General features: G+C 40.6%; 4 protein-coding genes across 4 annotated transcripts; all 4 read left to right on the top strand.

Annotated features, from left to right (window-relative positions):
- The first annotated feature begins 473 nt into the window (after positions 1-473).
- Positions 474-5,384, top strand: LOC135116571 (protein cueball-like). The gene is made up of 4 exons (XM_049850903.2): positions 474-640; positions 3,457-3,841; positions 4,296-4,952; positions 5,031-5,384. Exons 1-4 carry the CDS (start codon positions 577-579, stop codon positions 5,302-5,304), a joined length of 1,380 nt encoding a protein of 459 aa, XP_049706860.2. The 5' UTR covers positions 474-576; the 3' UTR covers positions 5,305-5,384.
- Positions 5,385-6,440: 1,056 nt separating this feature from the next.
- Positions 6,441-10,917, top strand: LOC135116608 (protein cueball-like). The gene is made up of 4 exons (XM_064036865.1): positions 6,441-6,644; positions 7,481-7,868; positions 9,817-10,482; positions 10,561-10,917. The coding sequence occupies exons 1-4, from the start codon at positions 6,581-6,583 to the stop codon at positions 10,832-10,834; spliced, it is 1,392 nt and encodes a 463-aa protein (XP_063892935.1). The 5' UTR covers positions 6,441-6,580; the 3' UTR covers positions 10,835-10,917.
- Positions 10,918-13,373: 2,456 nt separating this feature from the next.
- Positions 13,374-16,980, top strand: LOC135116659 (protein cueball-like). The gene is made up of 4 exons (XM_064036867.1): positions 13,374-13,570; positions 14,142-14,529; positions 14,871-15,488; positions 15,567-16,980. The coding sequence occupies exons 1-4, from the start codon at positions 13,507-13,509 to the stop codon at positions 15,865-15,867; spliced, it is 1,371 nt and encodes a 456-aa protein (XP_063892937.1). The 5' UTR covers positions 13,374-13,506; the 3' UTR covers positions 15,868-16,980.
- A 186-nt stretch (positions 16,981-17,166) lies between these two features.
- Positions 17,167-24,839, top strand: LOC135117499 (protein cueball-like). The gene is made up of 4 exons (XM_064036866.1): positions 17,167-17,355; positions 22,964-23,351; positions 23,742-24,404; positions 24,483-24,839. The coding sequence occupies exons 1-4, from the start codon at positions 17,292-17,294 to the stop codon at positions 24,754-24,756; spliced, it is 1,389 nt and encodes a 462-aa protein (XP_063892936.1). The 5' UTR covers positions 17,167-17,291; the 3' UTR covers positions 24,757-24,839.
- Positions 24,840-25,214: the final 375 nt, after the last annotated feature.

The following is a 25,214-nucleotide window of genomic DNA, read 5'->3' as shown; positions in this document are numbered from 1 at the left end:
ATCGGCTTCCAGTTTAACCGGATGCAGGTGAGTACCAGTGTTTTACAAGGAGCGACAGCCCTATCTGACCTCCTCAACCCAGTTACCCGGGCAATCCTTTGGTTGTAGACTGGTGTCAGACTTACTGGCTTTTGACTACCCGTAACGACTGCCAAGGATGTTCAACGACAGCCGGGACCTACAATTCAACGTGCCATCCAAAACACAGTAATTAGTGTCCAAGATATACTTAGAAAGTACATACAAACTTAGAAAAGTTGCATTGGTATTTGCCTGACCTGGAATCGAACACACGTCCTCATACTTGAGAGGTTATTTCTTTACCCCCTAAGCCACCACGACTTTTAGTTAGGTACTCATTAATTAGTTAGAATAATAATAGGGTGATAAGAGTATCGTGAGCTTATTAAGTTCATTAGTCTCTTGGTAAGGAAAAAATAGTATTTTTATGTAATTTTAATGTGATTAGAATTTTCAGATCTCTTCAAGTAGTCATTGTAGCTGGACGTGGCTAAACCTTCTGAAACTCTTACAACAAGTACTGAAGTTGTACGGGCTTCTGCATTTCTGATCAAAATGAAGAGAATGCCTTTCGTGGTGGCGCTGGTGTGCTTGTCTCTTGGAGTAGCACACTCCTGGGGTGAGTACGATTTGATTAGATACTAGCCGTTTTACCGCGGTTCACTCGCGTCCCGCGGGAACTGCTGCCCGTACCGGGATTAAATGCATGCCTATGTGACTCGGGGACAGTCTAGCTTTCTAATAGTGAGAGAATTGTAAAAATCGGTTCAGTAGTTTCGGACCCTTATCAAATCTTTCCTATACATTAGTAGGTATAGATTTTCATATTAAAATACAAAAAAAATCTCCTACATTTAATAAAAGAATAATTGTACCTACGTGGTTGGGATTCGCGGTACGCAGTTTGATAGCTCATCGCACCGTTCCCGTTCAGTCGCTATTTCATAATGGAACTCTAGGATCTCGCTATCCGTTTAAGGGCGCCCACACAAAAAAGCTTTTTAACAAAAAAATTAAAACCGACTTCCAAAAACCCTTAAACGCCAAAAAAATCTACTTTTAGTGCATCGGCCTAGAAGTGGGTGTCTAATAGATGTCCCGAAGTTAATTTTGCCGGCCTTCTGCGCCGATGGAAACCCTGTAGTTTCCATCATCAGATCCTGACCTGATGATTATGGGACCAAACGACAATGGCAAACAATAAATACGATTAATAAATAGCGGAGTAATCGAGTAACAAATATACAAAGAAAAGAAAAAAAAAACACCTAATTTTTGTGAAGTCAATTAAAAACTGCGATGCGATGCTATTTTGTTCGACAGCCCGTTGGGTACGGTAACCATACTTTCAAGTGTAGTCAGCTGTATTGGTCGTGTTTTTAGGATTTATAAGATAGATCGCAAAAGATGATTGCACTGCTGTTAATAAAGAAGATTCACACATGCCTCATGACCACAAAAACCATACACTTGAAGCTATGGTTACTAAACGGTTTGCCGGCAAGTACACTAAACACATCGCAGTTTTGTGTGGGAGCCCTACCAGTGTAATGCACAGAGGAAAGAAAGATGAGCGATTTGCCATAAGGCTGGTAGACGCTCTGTTCTCAGGTCAAACAACGTAAAACAGGCCAAAAATATCAGTTTTAAACCATGTTAAAACTAAAAAGGCATTTGGCTTCCTTGATACATCTGTGATTGGTGATATTTTTTACCGACTTCCCAAAAAGGAGGAGGTTCTCGATTGGGACATCTATTAGACACCGACTTCTAGGCCGAAGCACTAAAATTAGTTTTTTTTTTTCGGTTTATTTTTTTAATGGGCGGGTTAGCCATGGCCATTAGCCAGTATCCTTCCTCGTCCCCCAAACACCAGCATCTCGGCGTCGCTACTTTCATAGGCTTCAGTTTATGCAAAAAGAAGTCACTGAATCCCGAAAAATATCCTGGTTGAATCCAAAATGCGTAAAGCATGAAGTGTTTTTGCGTAGTTATCGCAATTTATGATAGTAAGAAATTCGAAGACAAACTTGTTTGTTAATTTACCAACTACCACCTCATTTTAGGTATATAAAAAACCAATACAATTTTCGAGTTGCTCACAGGTCTCAATTTCTCAAGGTTTCCGCCTACAAGTGCTAGACATGATGACAATGGGACCATTTGGGATTATACCCTTTCGGCGTAATCGGTTGGTAAACTACGCACTTATGCTCGAACAAACAAAAAAATACAAACCCCCGAATTGAAAATCTCCTCCTTTTTGTAAGTAGGTTTAAATACTGAAACCTTTTACAAACTTTATGCTCTCTATTAGGAGGTGAAGTCTCAAAAATGCTTTCTTTACTACATTATGAAAAAAAGTTATAAAAAGGCAAATCAATATAAAATTTCAAATATCTACCACGTTGAACCTAATTATTATTGCTCAATGCCTACTAAAAATAACTGTTTTCCGCAACTTCAGTATAAAATTAATTAGCTACAATAAGCAAAACAGGAAAAATGTAACGAAGAAAAACAATGTCGCACTGTAGGCAAAGCTTTAAGCAATTAATTGTAATTATTTATTTACGGGCAAATATGTTTAGTGCACGGTAGGTACCTATTATCTTTATTTTAATGAACAGACTTTTGAATAATCGTGTAAAAGAACAAACACTCAAATAGTTTTACTATGTAATTGAGAATTTTGTTTATATTTCTAAATACCAACGATTTACATGTAACATCTTAAGCTTGTACCTACATTGTTAGCAAATAGAGATCTTGATTCTTGATCGAGTTTATAAGTAGAGGTATTAGATCGAGACGCATTTGGTTGGATCTACAAAATTACTTTCCGCTATCGATTTCACCCATCGCAAGCGATTAAACTACATTCCGCAACCGGATAAAATCATATATATGTTATTCCAATTTTCTTAAGAGGACGAATTGGAAATTTTGGCGCCAAGGATCTCAATTTTTCTCAGTAAATACAAAACGGATCAAAATACAACTTGGTTATCTGAAAGTTTATGATATAAACCTTATTTTGTTAGACTTCAAAACATGATTAGGTAACTTTTATAACAGAGAAAAATATATCAAACATATCTCTTTTAAAAAAAAGAGATTCTCATATTATGGGCAAACGGGACCGATTTAAGCCTCTTAACTTTTTTAGTAGTTGAGTATATACATACTCTTTAAAATTGTGGAAGGAATTTTTATCAAATTTTCATTTCTAAATAATAAAATTACAAAACCATTTTGTCGCTTACGACTTATAGTTCGCGCTCAGACGCTCCGTCCCCTCTTGGCCCCTTAGATGCGCGTGCCGGTTATGGAATTATTGTTTACCAATTCGTCGCCTTAAAAAAACTGGTCAGTCGTTTAAAACTGAAGTCATAAACCTACTCAAACATTCGCAATCTTGCGCCTCTTTTTCAGATATCGCAACAACTTCGGGAAATCGAATAGATTTTTTTAAAAACGATACGATAACACACAGCATGACTAGCCACCAGTTTAAGAACCTCACGGCGTTAGCTTACGACGCACTCCACGACACGCTCCTGATCGTCGACCAACAGACAGACAACTCTTCCTTATACAGATTTAACTTCACATCCAACGACTTTCAGGCCATACTAACGAGGAAAGAGATAATTAGTTTCGCTATCGATCCAGTAAAAGAATTATTATTTTGGATTGAGGATAAAAGTATACACTCGATGACCCTCAAGCCTTCACATGAAAACAACTTAAACGAAAGGGTTGTACTCCGGTTGGATGAAGAGAATCTGAGGGCTATCGCTGTCGATAGCTGTTCAGGGTAAGTAAATCCATCGTCCATATTCCGAGCCTTTCACCAGCTACGATTCCAGTCGAACCAGATGCAGCTGAGTACCAGTGCTTTACAAGGAGCAACTGAGCTATCTGACCTCCTCAACCCAGTTACCCGGGCAACCCAATACCCCTAGGTTAGACTGATGTCAGGCTTACTGGCTTCTGATCACTCGTAACGACACCCAAGGATATTTAATGCCACGGACATTAGTGTCCAAGATATACCTAAAAAGTACATATAAACTTAAAAAAGTTGGCACTTGCCTGACCTGGAATCGCACCCACGCCATCTTACTTGAGAGGTTGGTTCGCCACGAGGCCAACACTACTTTTGATTTTTTTGGTAAATGGATCATCGCAGTAAATAACCACCAATCTCTTTCCACCATGAACTGAACATCTATCTTATAAATTAATTAAATGTTGTTTTAAACTTGCAGGTTTGTTTACTGGACTAGTACAAGCTCTATGAAGCCCGCAATAGAAAAAGTAAGATTTGATGGCTCCGACAGAGCAGTATTGATAGACCAGGACATCCAAGAACCTCATCGCCTTGTCATCGATCCTCAAATAAACAAAATGTTCTGGATTGATATCAGACACGACGACACGTGCACGTACAGAGTAAAGTATTCAGATTTAGAAGGAAACAATAAAGATGAATTATTGCACGGAACCAATCTACCTAGAGCATTAACTGTGTCAAAAGATTTTGTATATTTAATCGAAAATCAACAGAAAGCCGTTTGGAAAGATTCAAAACTTCATATTTTAGGTACATTAAAGCAGATCGGTAGTTCGTACTCTGAAATTCCGTCTAGTATTGTTGCGAAATATACACTTGAAGAACAAACTAAGGGAATTCAGGAATGTAAAGCTTTAACTGGTTTGCTACAAGATAATTCAGAGAACGAAACCTCTCGTCGTATTATTTCGGAGCTCGAGAGCCTCATTTGTGTTCATGGTGAGAAGGCTAATGCCACATCTTGCATATGCGCGCCTGGCTACATCGGCGAGAGATGCGATGTGTCAGTCTGTCAGAACTATTGCAACCACGGCAACTGCAGTGTCAGTGATGAGGGGGAACCCTCTTGCGGGTAAAGTATAGTTTGAAGCTCCTGCCACTGGTGGTTTTCGATGATCCTTCTCTCTCTTTAACACGGTTTTTGTTTCAGATGTGAGTCTGGTTATTCTGGAGCGAGGTGCGACATCAACATGTGCTTCAATTACTGTCTGAACAACGGTGTTTGTTACTTTACTGAAGAGAATGAACCACTCTGCCAATGCAGTGGAAATTACCGTGGTTCCAGATGTGAAGCTATCGTAAACGACACAGTTAGCCCTGCGTTCAGTTCAGGGGATAAAAACTATACTTTGGTCGATTTGTTGTTTAATCGGCGAAAAGTGAATGGCAAATTCATTGTAAATTTTGAAGTAGAATCTGAATAAGATTTCAATCAGTATGCAAGTGCCTTATTTTGTGTAATCTTTGTCTTACTCAATAAAAACAGCTTGTAATTGCCACAAAACTGAATTTATTGATCGATATGGTCTCATCCTACTAGCGCTTCCTAACTAGCGGATTGTTCGGTCTATTTGAAAGCGAACTTACTCCTAGCGACTTACTTCTTAGGTACAGCCAGACCAGCAACACCGTAAACGACGGCGACTGAGGATAATAACAATAACATGTCAATTCTTTATTAAATCTTGTGCATTAGTGTCTTCTAAAATAAACAAAAGAGCAATTTGTCTGATCTATTGTGAACTGTTTTTTTGAACTTCCTAAAGTCTGTCTTTTGTAGTTTGTACATCCTACTAACCCTACTAATATTATAAACGCGAAAGTTTGTATGTATGGATGTATGGATGTTTGTTACTCTTTCACGCAAAAACTACTGAATGGATTTTAATGAAACTTTACAATAATATAGCTTATACATCAGAATAACACATAGGCTACAATTTGTAAACATATTGTTCGAAATACTAAACCTGCGCAGACGAAGTCGCGGGCACCAGCTAGTATAAATATAATGTACAAATATGATACTATGTATGTATATGTCACACACACAAACATTTGTCGTGGTGGCCTAGTGGGTAAAGAACCAACCTCTCAAGTATGAGGGCGCGGGTTCGATTCCAGGTCAGGCAAGTACTAATGCAACTTTTCTAACCAAGGGGTATTGGGTTGCCCGGGTATTTGGGTTGAGAAGGTCAGATAGGCAGTCGCTTCATGTTAAGCACTGGTACTCAGCTGAATCCGGTTAGCCTTAGCGTGATAATATATAGCCCATAGCCTTCCTCGATAAATGTGCTATCTAACACTGAAAGAATTTTTCAAATCGGACCAGTAGTTCCTGAGATTAGCGCGTTCAAACAAACAAACAAACTCTTCAGCTTTGTAATATTAGTATAGATATGTAGATGTGGTATCGTTTCAGTATAAGTGTAACGTAGTGGTATGTGTGACAATAATCAAAGGTGTCCAGAGTTCAAATTCGATAACGCTCATATCGCTATCCTTGAAAAAATTGCACCAGGGGAAGTCCGAATAGTAAAAATATAATTCGAGAACAAATCTCAAGATTTTGTCGTTCAGACGCTTTATAATAACTTCATTAATTCGAAAGCAGTCGCAGTAGTCGGACGCATCTGCAATTTCCTCAGAGTATTGTAATCTGAAGTTGCGTTTAGTTGTGCACTCCGTGTCTGAGCTACAATGTACAAACTGCTGAGTGTGTGGGCGCTGGTGCTGCTGTCTGTACAGATAGTCCACTCCTGGGGTGAGTACAGACCAGTATTTATCAACCTATGAACTTCATTATGTTTATCATTGGGCATTATATATTAGACAGCTCACTTTTGGGTACAGGCGTCTTCTCATACAGATAAGACAGCCTTTCGTTCAATTTGTGTCAGTTGTGGCTACGGTTCTTTAATAAAGTAGGAACTGTAAAAATAAATTATAGTAATTTCTAATACCGAATATATTTTACTTATACAACAATAATTGTTATGTAGGTAGGTATTGTCACGGTACGTAAGTCGTAGCGTCCGTGTATGGACTACATAATTTTAAACAGGTTTGAAAAAATGTAGGTAATCGATATCACTTTTATATGCTGGAAAGTATATAGGTAAAGCAATAGGTACGTCGATTACAATTATCTTGCAAATTGTTTACTTAAAAATTAATGTTCGAATTGCCGGGACGACACACAACCGGCTTTATTTACCAATCTTTAAACGATTATTTAAAACTTATCATAGTCTTAACTAAGGTTATCATAGCTTATAAATTGAAGATAAGAAGGGGATAACAAGCTAATAAATATTTTACTGTACAAGATCGAACTAAGGTAAATGACGAAGAATTGATTAATCATTGTCTTATTCCTAAAACCGACATTCACTAGTCCACACTGGTACAACCTGTACCTGAACTGGTAGCATGTACTGAATTTGCAAGGTAAAAGCCCGAAAAAATCGTATATTTCCTCTTAGGTTTTACTGGAAAATCTTAGGATTTACCGTAGTTCGAGCTTTTACAGTTTACAGTAACAAATACATTGAATAATAAACATTACGTGTGTAACACTAATATGTGTTTCTGTTTCAGACTATGCGCTGGCGTTAGAAAAACGAATAGATTTTTTTAAAAACGATACGATAACACACAGCATGACTAGCCACCAGTTTAAGAACCTCACGGCGTTAGCTTACGACGCACTCCACGACACGCTCCTGATCGTCGACCAACAGACAGACAACTCTTCCCTATACAGATTTAACTTCACATCCAACGACATCGAGCTCATACTTACCAGGAAACAGATCCAGAGTATAGTCCACGACCCAGCCAAGGATTTACTTTTCTGGGTCCAGGAAAGAAACATTTTCTCGATACCACTAAAGTCTGGATCTAAATGCGACGTCAGTGATCAAAATCTTGTAATTGAGTTACATGATGAAATCCCTAGTTCTATTGCAGTGGACAGTTGTGAAGGGTATGTTAAAGCTATTCCTAGTATATTTTGAAACGTGTACATTGTATTGTATAGCTGTGAAACGGTATTTATGTAGCAAGAAGAACAAGTTTTTGCAACCATTACTCTTCACTTTCAGAGTTCAACAGTCGTTTTAATTATCTAGCTAGAGGATAAAATAGACACAAGTTTGTGTTAAAAATGTCATTGAACTTCTACCACGATAGTGGCGCATTCATCATAAAAATCTATAATGACATCTTTTTAAAGTTGAAAGCTCAGTTTCGTAATTTGCTTGGCGTGCCCAATTTCTTTTTTTCATTGTGGGGCCTCTAGAGCCACATTAACGCGCCATTTCACCGAAGACCTGCCAGAAGTCAGCAGTGGCGAAATCGAGATCGCTCTGAGACAGCTCAAAAATGGAAAAGCCCCTGGCGAGGATGGCATTACAACAGAGCTATTAAAAGCAGGAGGAAAGCCCGTACTGGGGGAGCTCCAGAAGCTTTTCAATGCCGTCCTGTTTGAAGGGAGAACTCCAGAGGCGTGGAGTAGGAGTGTTGTCGTCCTGTTCTTCAAAAAGGGAGACAAAACCCAGTTGAAGAACTATCGACCCATTTCCCTCCTAAGCCACGTCTATAAGCTGTTCTCAAGAGTGATCACGAACCGACTTGCGCGAAGACTCGACGAATTCCAACCACCGGAGCAGGCTGGGTTTCGGAGCGGATACGGCACTATAGACCACATCCACACAGTGCGGCAGATTATACAGAAGACCGAAGAGTATAATCAGCCCCTGTGTCTAGCATTTGTGGACTATGAGAAGGCCTTTGACTCGGTTGAAATCTGGTCTGTTCTGGAGTCCCTGCAGCGTTGTCAAGTAGATTGGCGATACATCCAAGTGATGAGATGTCTCTACGAAGCCGCTACAATGTCCGTCCAAGTACAAAATCAGCAAACAAGGCCCATACCGTTGCATCGAGGAGTGAGACAAGGGGATGTTATTTCCCCGAAACTGTTCACTAATGCAATGGAGGATATGTTCAAGACGCTGAACTGGAAAGGACGTGGCATCAACATCAATGGCGAACACATCTCTCACCTGCGATTTGCTGACGATATCGTCATCATGGCAGAAACGCTGCAGGACCTACAACAAATGCTGAACGACCTGGCTGAATCTTCTCTACGCATCGGCCTACGGATGAACTTGGACAAAACCAAGGTCATGTTCAATGAACATGTTCTACCGGAACCGATTGCGATACACGGCGCCGTTCTCGAAGTTGTTCGGAAATATGTATACCTCGGGCAGACATTGCAGTTAGGTAGAAACAACTTTGAGGACGAGGTGAATAGGAGAATTCAGTTGGGTTGGGCTGCATTTGGGAAGCTACGTCGAGTCCTAACATCGTCGATCCCACAGTGCCTAAAGACGAAAGTCTTCAATCAGTGCGTCCTACCTGTCATGACTTACGGAGCCGAAACGTGGACACTGACGGTACGGCTGGTCCACAAGTTTAAAGTCGCTCAGCGGGCTATGGAAAGGGCTATGCTTGGCATTTCTCTGAGGGATCGCATCAGAAATGAGGTAATCCGTCAGAGAACCAAGGTCATCGACATAGCCCACCGAATCAGCAAGCTGAAGTGGCAGTGGGCTGGCCATATTAGCCGAAGAACCGATAACCGTTGGGGTAAACGAGTTCTAGAGTGGAGACCACGCCTCGGCAAGCGTAGTGTAGGACGTCCTCAGGCACGGTGGAGTGATGACTTGCGCAAGACGGCTGGCAGGAGCTGGATGCGAGTAGCCGAAAATCGATCTCAGTGGCGTGCACTTGGAGAGGCCTATGTCCAGCAGTGGACTGCGATAGGCTGATGATGATTGTGGGGCCATTTTTTCGGCGGGATGAAACGTTATATTGCACTCGAGTGATACATGACGTAAGACAATAAAGTGGTCTCTTAATTGCAGGTTTGTTTACTGGACCAACAAAAACATTGCGAAGCCTACAATAGAGAGAGTTCGATTTGATGGCACCGTAAGAGAAGTGGTGCTAGACAAGGATATCCATGAGCCTTATCATCTTGTCATCGACCCTCAGATAAAGAAAATGTTCTGGATTGATATGAGACATAATGAAACCAACAATTATCAAATTACGACAGCGTATTTGAATGGAACGAATGATACGGGTATATCATTTGGTAATGGACGTAGCCCAAAAGCATTGACTGTCTCAAGTCAATTTATTTACGATGCCCAGCAAGATTTATCAATTATATATATTTATAAAAAGCAGAAACCCAATGGGGACATTCGCTATTTTTATAAATCTGAACTTGAAGGCCATCCATCATTGATAATCGAGGCCAAATATACGCTAGGAGAACAAACTAGTGGAATTCAGGAATGTGAAGCTTTAACTAGTTTGCTACAAGATAATTCAGAGAACGAAACCTCTCGTCGTATTATTTCGGAGCTCGAGAGCCTCATTTGTGTTCATGGTGAGAAGGCTAATGCCACATCTTGCACATGCGCGCCTGGCTACATCGGCGAGAGATGCGATGTGTCAGTCTGTCAGAACTATTGCATCCACGGCACCTGCAGTGTCAGTGATGAGGGGGAACCCTCTTGCGGGTAAAGTATATTTTGAAGCTCCTGCCACTGGTGGTTTTCGATGATCCTTCTCTCTCTTTAACACGGTTTTTGTTTCAGATGTGAGTCTGGTTATTCTGGAGCGAGGTGCGACATCAACATGTGCTTCAATTACTGTCTGAACAACGGTGTTTGTTACTTTACTGAAGAGAATGAACCACTCTGCCAATGCAGTGGAAATTACCGTGGTTCCAGATGTGAAGCTGTCGGAAACGACACAGTTAGCCCTGCGTTCAGTTCAGGGGATAAAAACTATACTTTGGTCGATTTGTTGTTTAATCGGCGAAAAGTGAATGGCAAATTCATTGTAAATTTTGAAGTAGAATCTGAATAAGATTTCAATCAGTATGCAAGTGCCTTATTTTGTGTAATCTTTGTCTTACTCAATAAAAACAGCTTGTAATAATTGCCACAAAACTGGATTTATTGATCGATATGGTCTCATCCTACGAGCACTCCCGACCCGTGGTACAACTGCAATGTCCAACTGGTTGTACTACTGAGAAGTAAATTTACCCATTGTTCAACTGGTTGTTCTATGGCGAAATATCTTGACCAATGGTTCAACTCGAGTGAGTTGTTCTTTCCTTGGGCCAACTAGTTGTACTTCTGGAAGTTGGAACTGAATGTATCTACTGTTTGTTCGGCGTACGACAGATTCTTGATTGACAGAGTCTGGACGTATTCGTACGTCAGAAAATGGATACATATGCATAAAATATCTTGGATAATTTCATAATCACTTTATTAATATGCCTATTTTAAGTACCTGTTCTTTAATGAACCATTGGTCAAGAAAGATATTTCGCCATAGAACAACCAGTTGAACCATGGGTAAATTTACTTCTCCGTAGTACAACCAGTTGGACATCGCAGTTGTACCACGGGTCAGGAGTGCCGCAACACCGTAAACGACGGCGACTGCGGATACTAACAGTAACATATCAATTCTTTATTAAATCTTGTCCATTAGTCTTAAAAAAAAAGAGCAATTTTTCTGATCTATTGTGAACTGTTTCTAAAATTGTACAATTAGTTGTTTATTTACATAGTTACATACATAGATCTTTTTGGTTATTATATTATTAATTTTATTATATTATTAATTATAACTGTATTTATGGAAGTCTGAGTAACCGAAGTTTAAAACACAGGTCCTGAAAAACAAATGAATTTCCTTATTGATCATCAGTTATTTCAATTTACTGAGAGTAGTCACCAGGTGCGGCCGCGTTCACACTCGCACGTTTTGAAACTAGTGTTGTCTGGTTGTCGACACAGAATGAGTAGAATGCGCTCTGTGTTGGCACTGGTTGCCCTGTCTGCAGCGGCTGTTCAGTCCTGGGGTCGGTACCCTAAAATTCAATTAGTAAGAACAGGAGTAAAGCTACTACTACGTATGTCTTCACTGTATAAAAAACCTCACTTCAAGTTTGTAGGAGTTTATAGTTTCTGAGATTTCGTTATTAATCAGTGAGTAGTATTTCGCTTTTACCTGGTTTTACTCGCGTCCCAAGGGAACAACTTCCCGTACCCGGGTAAAATATAGCCGATGTTACACGGGGCTAATGTAGCTTCGCAACGGCGAGAGAATTTTCCATTGTGCGCGCAGTGGGAACTCCATCATTATTTTGCTGTGTAGTTATTTTAAAACTACTTTATCTCCTAAACAAAACACGTGCCTTAAGTTTCCCAAAGGCTGCCGCCGCACCTGCTATCCGAGCTGGTAATTCCGATGCCAAGGTGTTATCATCTCGAATACGAGTACCCAAGTACTTAAAATTGGAAACTTCCTCCAGCGCAGTACCTTCCAAAGTGACATTGGAAGGATCAGCATGGCTTCCTCTGGGTGGTTGTTTCAAGATTTGAGTCTTGCTGGTGCTTATAACCAGGCCAAATCTGCGGCATGAATTACTTAGAGAGGTCACAAAACTTTGGAGGGATTCAATAGAATCGGCCATGAGAGCAACATCGTCAGCGTACAGGATATCCAAGATTGGAAGTTTAGTTACCTGACGCTTAGATCTAAGGCGGGAGAGATCAAAAATGCTCTTATCCGTTCTGGAATTGATGTTTATTTGCCCATTGCAGGTTCTTGCAGTTTCTTCGGTTTTGCTAGCCACATTAGAGCCTATCATAACAACGACCCGGGTTAGACATTTAGGAGTCGCCGTCGCCGGACACGGCTTGGACGACATGATGATGATGATGATGATGATCTCCTAAAATATTCATTTCAATCGAACGATGTAAAGGACACTATTGTTGTAAATTAAATATTTGTGACGTATAATGCATTTATTTCTTTATAAAAACACCTCCTAAATCATGCATTTTTTGAGAACAAATTTGATAAATATAAAAATAGGTTATATTGAGCTGATCCTAAGAGATAGACATATCCTGTCGTAGACTTTTTTTTAGAACTTTTAAAGGGGAACAATTCTGTCATACATGATTTTTGCGAATCTTTAACCGTTTACGCAGCGCACGCATCGTAAGCTCTCTCAATAGGAAAATATCCCCCGATTTTGAAACATTCTTCATTGGTGCTCCGCTCCTTTTGGTCTTAGCGTGATAATATATAACCTACAGCCTTCCTCAATAAATATGCTATCAAACACTGAAAGTAAATCAAATCAGATCAGTAGTTTCTGAGATAAGTGCGTTCAAACAAACAAAAGCTTTGTATATTAGTAGGTATAGATGTGGTATCGTTTCAGTACAAGTGTAATGTAGTGGTATACATGTAACAATAATCAAAGGTGTCCAGAGTTCAAATTCGATAACGCTCATATCGCTATCCTTGAAAAAATTGCACAAGGGGAAGTCCGATTAGTAAAAATATGATTCGAGAACAATAAATCTCAAGCTTTTGTAGTTCTAACGCTTTATAATAACTTCATTAATTCGAAAGCAGTCGCAGTAGTCGGACGCATCTGCAATTTCCTCAGAGTATTGTAATCTGAAGTTGCGTTTAGTTGTGCACTCCGTGTCTGAGCTACAATGTACAAACTGCTGAGTGTGTGGGCGCTGGTGGTGCTGTCTGTACAGATAGTCCACTCCTGGGGTGAGTACAGAGCAGTATTTATGAACCTATGAACTTCATTATGTTTATCATCCTACTTTTATTCTACTAATATTATATGTAAATGTAAAAGCGAGAACGTATGGATATAGAGGTACATCCATGTTTGTTAGTTATTCATTCACCCAAAAACGGCTGGATCGATTTCGTTGAAATTTGGTATGTAGATATAGGTGATACCCTGGTTTAACACATACTACTACTTCTTTTTATTATATTAACACACCATGCAGGCGAAGCCGCGTGCGGACGTTAGTAATATTATAAATGCGAAAGTCCGTTTGTTTGCTACGCTTTCACGAAAAAACTACCTAACAGATCATCATGAAACTTTGTATAAATATTGTTGTTGGCACCAAAATGAACATAAGATACTTTTTATTTAATGAAAAAAATCACTCGGGACGTGGGTGAACCGCGAGGAACGCCTAGTTGAGCCATAAATTAGCCAGCTCATTTTTGGGTAAAGGTCTCATCTGTTACAGATAAGACAGCGTTTAAGCCTTTGGTTCAATGTGTGTTTATCGTGCCTTCCGAAACTTTTACATTTCAGATCTGGCTGTGGCTGTGCAGAATCGACTGGAGTTCTATACAAAAGAGGACAAAATAATCGTTGAAAGTGATCTGTTCAGAGACGCCACGGCTTTAGCTTACGATGATGCACATCAGACAATATTATTTATAAAAAAACACACTGACAACGCCTCCATATGTAGTTTTGAAATGTCGACTCAGAAACACAAAGTTTTGGTAACAGGGAAAGATATCGGAGGTTTCACAATCGATCCAATCAGAGCAGTACTTTACTGGACCGACATCGCTGAGAGGAGCATATTCTGGATTTCATTCAAACAGGGATATAAGGAGACTGATAACAAAAATCTGCTGATCAAAATGGAGGATGAGATTCCCAGAGCGATAGCCGTCGATATCTGTAAAGGGTAAGTTGCTGAATAGATGCCACAGTATCACTTTGTAGCTAACATTCTTTTGTTTATTAGGTACTATGTAACGAAAGGTGTCATTTCTTGATAAATTACCGTACCATGGGTTGTGAAATAGCAAAGCTTACGTAAATTGCCCTAGTTATGTACTTTCTCACGAAAAACATTCAAAAATATATTTTCCACAACGCTTCTTATTCCCATTTTTTTCTACTTGTCTCGGCAGTACCTGCTTTAAGTTAGCTTTCCTTATCAATTTATACTCATTCATGTAAAATCCTATAAACATGAGTACGGTGAGAACTCAAATACATTTTATAAATCTGTAACCGTTTCAGGTATGTCTACTGGACGAACACAAACTCTACGAAGCCCACAATAGAGAGAGTTCGATTTGATGGTACTGAGAAGGAGGTTCTAGTAGACGAAAGTATTAACGATCCGGTTAGCTTGGCCATCGACCAACAGACGTTGAAAATGTTCTGGGCTGATAATACACGCAACAAAAAATATAGAATATTCAGTACGGAATTGGATGGAAAAAATAAGACGGAGTTAATATGTGGTGATACTGGAACTGATTTTAAACCAAATGCATTAACCGTTTCAAAAGATTTCATTTACCTTATAGACGAGGGCACACACGCTGTTTGGAAACATTCAAAATTTCAAATAACGGAATCATTGAAAAATATTTTACATTTTACTGAGGCGCCCTCCGGCATTGTTGCCAGGTATACGCCTGAAGAACAAATTCATGGAAAAGAGGAATGTAAAGATGTGATGACTGCATTACTAAACGACAAAATTATTTGTGTTCATGGTGAGAAGGCTAATGCCACATCTTGCACATGCGCACCTGGCTACATCGGTGAGAGATGCGATGTGTCAGTCTGTCAGAACTATTGCAACCACGGCACCTGCAGTGTCAGTGATGAGGGGGAACCCTCTTGCGGGTGAAGTATATTTTGAAGCTCCTGCCACTGGTGGTTTTCGATGATCCTTCTCTCTCTTTAACACGGTTTTTGTTTCAGATGTGAGTCTGGTTATTCTGGAGCGAGGTGCGACATCAACATGTGCTTCAATTACTGTCTGAACAACGGTGTTTGTTACTTTGCTGAAGAGAATGAACCACTCTGCCAATGCAGTTTAAATTACCGTGGTTCCAGATGTGAAGCTATCAAAAATGACACAGTATGCACTACGTTCAGTTCAGGAGCTAAAAACTTTACTACACCGATATCAGCACACAATAACTTTACCTTAGCCGATTTGTTAAACCGTCGTCATATAGTCACTAAAGTGACTGTTAATGTCCAAATAGAATCTAACTAACGTACTCATATTTATTTGATTTTCTGCTTTAAATTATTGTGCTTTCAATATTTCGGTTTTAAATCACCTAGTCAGTAAGTATTGTGTATTATTTTAGTCACTAACTACCTAGTTCACGCCAGATAACTTTGAAATTCTGAAGTTTGTTCCATTTGAATCATCACGTTTTTCATAATTTTTTTTTGGTTATTTTGACGTCAATAGTAGCTAACTACGGACTACAAACAAAGCTTTTCGTCAAAGGACGCCGTTTTCGCGGCGGTAAGGCCCGTAATGAAGGAGTGGCTGGACAGAAGCCACGGCGCCCTCAGCTACCGCTTGACGCAGGTTCTTACCGGACATGACAACCGGTTCTTACCGGACATGACCACCACTGCACACTGTGGCACCTGCAGCGAAGACTCGGCGCTGCACATGTTGCTGGAGTGCCCAGCTGGGCAACGTAGCGCCGTGACCTAGTGGTGGTATCAGATGCTGCGGGAAATCTTTCGCTGCCGGCCGTCGTCTCCTGCATGGTCGACAGCGAAGAAGGGTGAAATGCCGTTGCCTCCTTTTCCGAGGATGTGATGATCGCAAAGGAGATAGCGGAAAGGGATAGAGAAGCTGCTACCTCTCTCCCCGGCCGCAGCAAACGTGGTGGGTGTCGCAGAGTGGCCGCCACCACCATAGGGCGCGGCCAGCGGGCGACAGACTAGGGCCGTCTGTCGTCCGAACATAAACAGGTCTCGAGACCTTGGCGTATAGTCTTGTGCGCAACTCTCCAATAGAGTTCACTGTGGCCGCTGGGTGACGGCCACAGAGGTTCAGGGCCCGCCTTCAAACATCTGGCGGGCCAATGCCCTGTCGGGGATGCGGAAAAATGCTCTGGCGATACCCGTGCCTCCGACAAAAGGTCAATAAAGGCAATACCAGGCGGTTTTTAGCCGGTAAGAGTACGGCACACACCTCCACCCACCCCAGGTGGATGATAGTCCATAAGGATTCTCCCTTGATAAAAAAAAGCTTTTCGTCATTACCTGTCCTACACATAGATTAGTCAAACGGCTTTCTTCATAATTGCAAAGTTTCTTTACGCGAACTGTAAAACCATTTTATAATAAACTGTTACATGCATTTTTATTTTTTTTATATAGTATAGTAATAATAAGTAGCATTCATCAAAGGTGTCCAGTGTTCAAATCCGATAACGCTCGTATCGCTATCCTTCCTAAATGACATCAGGGAAAATCCGAATACCAAAAATATCATTCGAGAAGGACAAAGTTCAAGCTTTTGTAGTTCTAACGAATGTTTCATTCGTTATCAGAAAGCATTATAACTTCATTAATTCGAAAGCAGTCGCAGTAGTCGGACGCATCTGCAATTTCCTCAGAGTATTGTAATCTGAAGTTGCGTTTAGTTGTGCACTCCGTGTCTGAGCTACAATGTACAAACTGCTGAGTGTGTGGGCGCTGGTGGTGCTGTCTGTACAGATAGTCCACTCCTGGGGTGAGTACAGAGCAGTAAGAAAGAAAGAAACATTTATTTGCTTAAAACATAAGTGGTGTCAGTTTTTACAATGGTTAAAAGTTCTAGCTACATTCTGCCTAACTTGGCATGCAAATATTTATACATACATAATAATTTCATTTTTTTTCACATTCTAGTATTTTAATTATACAAATTATAGTTGCTTAAAATCTACTTAATATTATCCTAACTATCCTAACTAATATTATAAATGTGAAAGTAACTCTGTCTGTCTGTCTGTCTGTCTTTTCTTCACGCCTAAACTACTGAACCGATTTGTGTGAAATTTGGTACAGACATAGTTTGGAACTTGAGAAAGGACATAGGATAGTTTTTATTTAAAAAAATATATATGAAAATAAAAAATAAAATTTATTCCGGACATATAGCGCCATCTATTGGTCAAACCAAAAATATGCCGGAAGTCACTATTCCATGCGAACGAAGTCGCGGGCAAAAGCTAGTTCAATATAAATATACAATAGCTATTACATTTCCTTTGGTTTTACAAATAATCATATTCATCAATTTTACATTGCATAAATTCATCTAGCGTATAAAAACACTTGTGTATCAGCCATTTCTTTAGCTTCCGTTTGAAATATTTAAGGGGGAGTTCTCTTAGGCTTTTAGGTAATTTATTAAATATTGTAATGCACATGTGGTAGACATTCTTTTTATGGAGGGTTGTTCTGCAAAAAGGAATCATTATTTTGGTAGGATCTCTTGGTCTGTATTTAGTAATATGATCCCCTTTGAATTTAAAAAAATCGTTATATTTTTTTACAAATACTGATACCTCAAGAATATACGTGCCAGTCAAAGTCAGTAAATTTAGTTTCTTAAATAAAGGTTTACAAGATTCAAGTGGGCTCACTCCACAAATAGCTCTCAAGCATTTTTTTTGCGCAATATAGACTTGGCTAACATCAGTCGAATTTCCCCATATTATTAGCCCATACCTTAGGATTGATTCCACATAGCCTCTATATGCTATTTCTGCAGTTTTTGATCAGATATGGTATGGAGCTTTCTAAGGGCGTAGACAAAGCTTAATTTGACGCTAACCTCATTTATAAGTTGTTTCCAGTTACAAAGACTATCCAAAATCATACCTAAAAATTTATACTTTCAGCTCCTTCTATCTTGTCATTTTCTATATTTATCAAGCTGTTTACTTGTGCCAAATTTTATGAATTTTGTTTTTGAAAGATTTACTTTTAGTTTGTTTGCGTTTAACCACCTTAACACTGATTTTACTTCGTTACTTATTTGAATTTCTTGAGTTGTCTTTTTATCCTTATTACGGTACTATTATGGATAATTATGTCGTCTGCAAATAAAACACTTTGACAATTTATTGAATTTGGTAAGTCATTGATATATAGTAAGAATAACAAGGGGCCTAAAACGCTCCCTTGTGGAACGCCATATTTATTGACCTTGTATGAAGATCTGTGTGCACTGCATTCATGACTATCATTTAAACTAGTAATTTCAACACATTGTTTACGATTGGACAGAATTTTTTTTATCCAGTCTAAGCTACACCTCTGATGCCATATTTTTCACATTTGTAGAGGAGGATCTCATGATCTACAAAATCAAAAGCCTTACTCATGTCGAAAAATATGGCTACTATCGGAATTTTCTCATCAATGTATTCAGTTATATTTTTAATAAGGGAAAATGCAGCTAGGGAAGTTGATTTATTATGCTGAAAACCATTCTGTTCTTTTTTAATAATATTATGCTTATTTAGGAATTCAAATAATCTGTTGTACACAATTCTTTCTAAAGTTTTTGATATTATTGGCACAAGAGTAATCGGACGATAGTAATTAGGTTCATTTCTATCACATTTTTTAAACAATGGCTTGACAATGAATTGCTTTAGTTTATCAGGGAGTGCTGCCGTGGGACGCCGGCTTAGAATTGCGCTCCCCCCAAATCATCCCGTGGGTGTCGTAAGAGGCGACTAAGGGACAAACCGGAGGTCGGGCAGCAGCGTCCTCCGCTTACTGCATACCCTCACTGCGATCGCCAACCCGCCTGCCAAGCGTGGCGATTAAAGGCAATTACCCCCCAATGAGAAGCACAGAAACCAGGCCCCCAGTCCCCGGCAGCTCCGCTATCCCTGGCGCGGGTAGCGGTCAAGGTAACGGCGGAGCAGGGGGTGCTAAGAATCTCCGGAAGAGATCCGGCTACCCACCCCCACGACGACTGGCCCTGGTAACACACAACATACGCACATTGAGGACTGACGAAAAGATCTGCGAGCTGGAAGAGGAGTTGAGCAAGTTACATTGGGACATTATAGGGTTATGCGAAGTCCGTAGAGAGGAGAGGACACCGTAACCCTGAAGTCTGGTAACTTGCTCTACTACCGGGAGGGCGACCAAAAGTCCCAAGGTGGTGTCGGGTTTCTCGTTCACAAGTCCCTCGTAAACAACATAACAACCATCGACAGTGTGTCGAACAGGGTGATATACCTAATACTCAGAATATCCGAAAGATATTCGCTGAAGGTCATTCAGGTATACGCACCGACCTCGTCACACTCCGATGATGAGGTGGAGACTATGTATGAGGACGTAAGTAGGGCCATACATAGTTCCAAAACCCACTTCACTGTTGTTATGGGGGATTTTAACGCTAGGTTGGGCAAGAAAAGCGGTGATGAGTTGAGAGTGGGGCAATTTGGATATGGGCAACGGAACCCTAGGGGACAGAGGCTGGCTGACTTTCTGGAGAAAGAGGAACTCTTCATGATGAACTCTTTCTTCCAGAAGCCGCCTCACAGGAAATGGACCTGGTTGAGTCCCGATGGTTTCACGAGAAACGAGATAGACTTCTTCATGACCGACAGAGACGGATATTCAGTGATGTCTCTGTGATCAACAGGGTAAAAACCGGAAGCGATCACCGAATCGTAAGAGCCTCACTGAATATCAATGTTAAACTTGAAAGGTCCAGTCTGATGAAGTCTACGCTCCGACCTACTCGGTCCCATATTCAAAACCCGGAAAGCTTTCAACTCGAGCTCTCTAATCGCTTTGCTTGCCTCGAGAACTTAGTGTCAGTGGACGAGATCAACGACGGGCTAGTGGAAACTGTCCGCACGGTAGGGGCTAAGTTTTTTAGACCTTGCCGTAAAGATAGGCCTCATAAACTGACCGACCGAACCTTAAACCTCATGGCTGAACGACGCTTGCTACAGTTGCAGTCTTCCCACGACGCGAAGTCATATAGGCAGCTCAATAGACGAATATCCAAGTCCTTGCGACACGATCTGCGTCTCTTTAATACGAATCGTGTTAAAGAGACCATACAGCGAAACCAAGGCTCAAAAGTGTTCGCAAAGGACAAGTCTATTGGGCAAAGCCAGATGACTAAGCTGAAACGGGAGGATGGCAGCATAGCGTCGACCAAGGCAGAGGTTTTAGGCGAGATTGAGAGGTTCTATGGACAGTTATACACTTCGGTCGCAAAGCCCGTCAACAGCTTGGCAGGAGATCCAAGAGCCAAGCTGTCCCGACATTATACCGAAGATATCCCGGACATCAGTCTGTACGAGATTAGGATGGCCCTGAAGCAGCTTAAGAACAACAAGGCGCCGGGTGAGGACGGAATCACTTCAGAGCTTCTGAGAGCGGGTGGAACACCGGTACTTAAAGTCCTCCAGAAGCTCTTTAACTCCGTCCTGTCCGAGGGCAAAACGCCTGAAGCATGGAGCAGGGTGGGGTGGTGTTGTTCTTCAAAAAAGGTGACAACTGCCTGTTGAAGAACTACAGACCCATCACACTTCTAAGCCATGTTTATAAGCTGTTTTCAAGGGTTATCACGAACCGTCTCGAACACAGGCTTGATGACTTCCAGCCTCCCGAACAAGCCGGTTTCCGAAAAGGCTTTAGTACCATAGACCACATCCATACGCTGCGGCAAGTTATACAGAAGACCGAGGAGTATAACTTGCCATTATGCTTAGCGTTTGTGGACTATGAGAAAGCCTTCGATTCGGTGGAAACATGGGCGGTACTTGAGTCACTCCAGCGATGCCATATTGACTATCGGTACATCGAGGTGTTGAAGTGTTTGTATAATAACGCCACCATGTCGGTCCGAGTACAGGAGCATAGCACGAAGCCGATTCCATTGAGAAGAGGCGTAAGACAGGGGGACGTTATCTCCCCGAAACTGTTTACCGCCGCAATGGAAGACGCCTTCAAGCTCCTGGAATGGCAAGGACTTGGCATCAACATCAACGGCGAATACATCACTCACCTTCGGTTTGCCGACGACATCGTAGTCATGGCAAAGTCGATGGAGGAACTCAGTATGATGCTCGAGGGCCTCGACCGAGTTTCACAACGGGTGGGCCTGAAAATGAACATGGACAAGACGAAAATTATGTCAAATGTCCATGTTCAGCCCACCCCAGTCTCTGTTGGAAGCTCGGTACTCGAAGTTGTTGACTCATATATCTACCTAGGACAAGTAGTCCAATTAGGTAGGTCCAACTTCGAGAAAGAGGTCAACCGCCGAATCCAACTCGGCTGGGCAGCGTTCGGGAAACTACGCAATGTCTTTTCGTCCGACATACCTCAGTGCCTCAAGACGAAAGTCTTCAACCAATGTGTGTTACCAGTGATGACTTACGGCACCGAAACGTGGTCTCTCACTATCGGCCTCATCTCAAAGCTCAAAGTCGCTCAACGAGCTATGGAGAGGGCTATGCTCGGTGTTTCTCTACGTGATCGAATCCGAAACGAGGAGATCCGTAGACGAACCAAAGTGACCGATATAGCCCACCGGATTAGCAAGTTGAAGTGGCAATGGGCAGGCCATATTGCTCGCAGAGCAGATGGCAGATGGGGCCGAAAAGTGCTGGAGTGGAGACCACGGACTAGCAAGCGCAGCGTAGGACGTCCACCAACGAGGTGGACAGACGACCTTATAAAGGTCGCCGGAAGACGCTGGATGCAGGTCGCTTCCAACAGGTATCTGTGGAGATTAAAGGGGGAGGCCTATGTTCAGCAGTGGACGTCCTATGGCTGAGATGATGATGATGATGATGATCAGGGAATATTCCTTGAACTAAAGAATTTGTTATTATATGGTCAAGGACCGGAGCAATGACAGGAGCACATGCTTTGATGATTTCTGTAGTAATACTATCATACCCTACAGCTTTAGTGTTGCTTTAATAATATTTATTATTTCTGTTTCTGAAGTTGGTTTTAAAAATATTGATTTATCATTAGGTTCTATTGTTATTATAAGAGATTGCTCTCTAGGCGACGGTTAATTATTCCCATTACTTACATTGATAAAGAAGTCATTAAATAATGATGCTATTTGAGTTGGATCGTAAATAGTGTTTTTGTCTTTTTGAATTGATCTTATACTGTTGACCGAATTGATACTATTCTTTTTATCTTATAACATTCCAAGTGGCCTTTACTTTATAGAGCTAAAAGTAAGGGAAAGGCTATTTGGGATTTACCGTAGTTCGAGCTTTTACAGTAACAAATACATTGAATAATAAACATTACGTGTGTAACACTAATATGTGTTTCTGTTTCAGACTATGCACTGGCGTTAGAAAAACGAATAGATTTTTTTAAAAACGATACGATAACACACAGCATCACTAGCCACCAGTTTAAGAACCTCACGGCGTTAGCTTACGACGCACTCCACGACACGCTCCTGATCGTCGACCAACAGACGGACAACTCTTCCCTATACAGATTTAACTTCACATCCAACGACATCGAGCTCGTACTTACCAGGAAACAGATCCAGAGTATAGTCCACGACCCAGCCAAGGATTTACTTTTCTGGGTCCAGGAAAGATACATTTTCTCGATACCACTAAAGTCTGGATCTAAATGCGACGTCAGTGATCAAAATCTTGTAATTGAGTTACATGATGAAATCCCTAGTTCTATTGCAGTGGACAGTTGTGAAGGGTATGTTAAAGCTATTCCTAGTATATTTTGAAACGTGTACATTGTATTGTATAGCTGTGAAACGGTATTTATGTAGCAAGAAGAACAAGTTTTTGCAACCATTACTCTTCACTTTCAGAGTTCAACAGTCGTTTTAATTATCTAGCTAGAGGATAAAATAGACACAAGTTTGTGTTAAAAATGTCATTGAACTTCTACCACGATAGTGGCGCATTCATCATAAAAATCTATAATGACATCTTTTTAAAGTTGAAAGCTCAGTTTCGTAATTTGCTTGGCGTGCCCAATTTCTTTTTTTCATTGTGGGGCCATTTTTTCGGCGGGATGAAACGTTATATTGCACTCGAGTGATACATGACGTAAGACAATAAAGTGGTCTCTTAATTGCAGGTTTGTTTACTGGACCAACAAAAACATTGAGAAGCCTACAATAGAGAGAGTTCGATTTGATGGCACCGTAAGAGAAGTGGTGCTAGACAAGGATATCCATGAGCCTTATCATCTTGTCATCGACCCTCAGATAAAGCAAATGTTCTGGATTGATATGAGACATAATGAAACCAACAATTATCAAATTAAGACAGCGTATTTGAATGGAACGAATGATACGGGTATATCATATGGTAATGGACGTAGCCCAAAAGCATTGACTGTCTCAAGTCAATTTATTTACGATGCCCAGCAAGATTTATCATTTATACATATTTATAAAAAGCAGAAACCCAATGGAGACATTCGCTATGTTTATGAATCTGAACCTGAAGGCCATCCATCATTAATAATCGAAGCCAAATATACGCTAGGAGAACAAACTAGTGGAATTCAGGAATGTAAAGCTTTAACTAGTTTGCTACAAGACAATTCAGAGAACGAAACCTCTCGTCGTATATCGGACCTCGAGAGCCTCATTTGTGTTCATGGTGAGAAGGCTAATGCCACATCTTGCATATGCGCGCCTGGCTACATCGGTGAGAGATGCGATGTGTCAGTCTGTCAGAACTATTGCATCCACGGCACCTGCAGTGTCAGTGATGAGGGGGAACCCTCTTGCGGGTAAAGTATAGTTTGAAGCTCCTGCCACTGGTGGTTTTCGATGATCCTTCTCTCTCTTTAACACGGTTTTTGTTTCAGATGTGAGTCTGGTTATTCCGGAGCGAGGTGCGACATCAACATGTGCTTCAATTACTGTCTGAACAACGGTGTTTGTTACTTTACTGAAGAGAATGAACCACTCTGCCAATGCAGTGGAAATTACCGTGGTTCCAGATGTGAAGCTATCGTAAACGACACAGTTAGCCCTGCGTTCAGTTCAGGGGATAAAAACTATACTTTGGTCGATTTGTTGTTTAATCGGCGAAAAGTGAATGGCAAATTCATTGTAAATTTTGAAGTAGAATCTGAATAAGATTTCGATCAGTATGCAAGTGCCTTATTTTGTGTAATCTTTGTCTTACTCAATAAAAACAGCTTGTAATAATTGCCACAAAACTGTATTTATTGATCGATATGGTCTCATCCTACGAGCGCTTCCTAACTAGCGGATTGTCCGGTCTATTTGAAAGCGAACTTACTCCTAGCGACCTCTCCTTCTTAGTTACAGCCAGACCAGCAACACGGTAAACGACGGCGACTGCGGATACTAACAATAACATATCAATTCTTTATTAAATCTTGTCCATTAGTCTTAAAAAAAAAGAGCAATGTTTCTGATCCATTGTGAACTGTTTCTAAAATTGTACAATTAGTTGTTTATTTACATAGTTACATACATAGATCTTTTTGGTTATTATATTATTAATTTTATTATATTATTAATTATAACTGTATTTATGGAAGTCTGAGTAACCGAAGTTTAAAACACAG

The sequence above is a fragment of the Helicoverpa armigera genome, chromosome 11, assembly GCF_030705265.1.
Source record: "Helicoverpa armigera isolate CAAS_96S chromosome 11, ASM3070526v1, whole genome shotgun sequence".
Classification (NCBI taxonomy): domain Eukaryota; kingdom Metazoa; phylum Arthropoda; class Insecta; order Lepidoptera; family Noctuidae; genus Helicoverpa; species Helicoverpa armigera.
The sequence above is the reverse complement of the archived record's forward strand: the minus strand, read 5'-3'. Positions and strand labels throughout refer to the sequence as shown.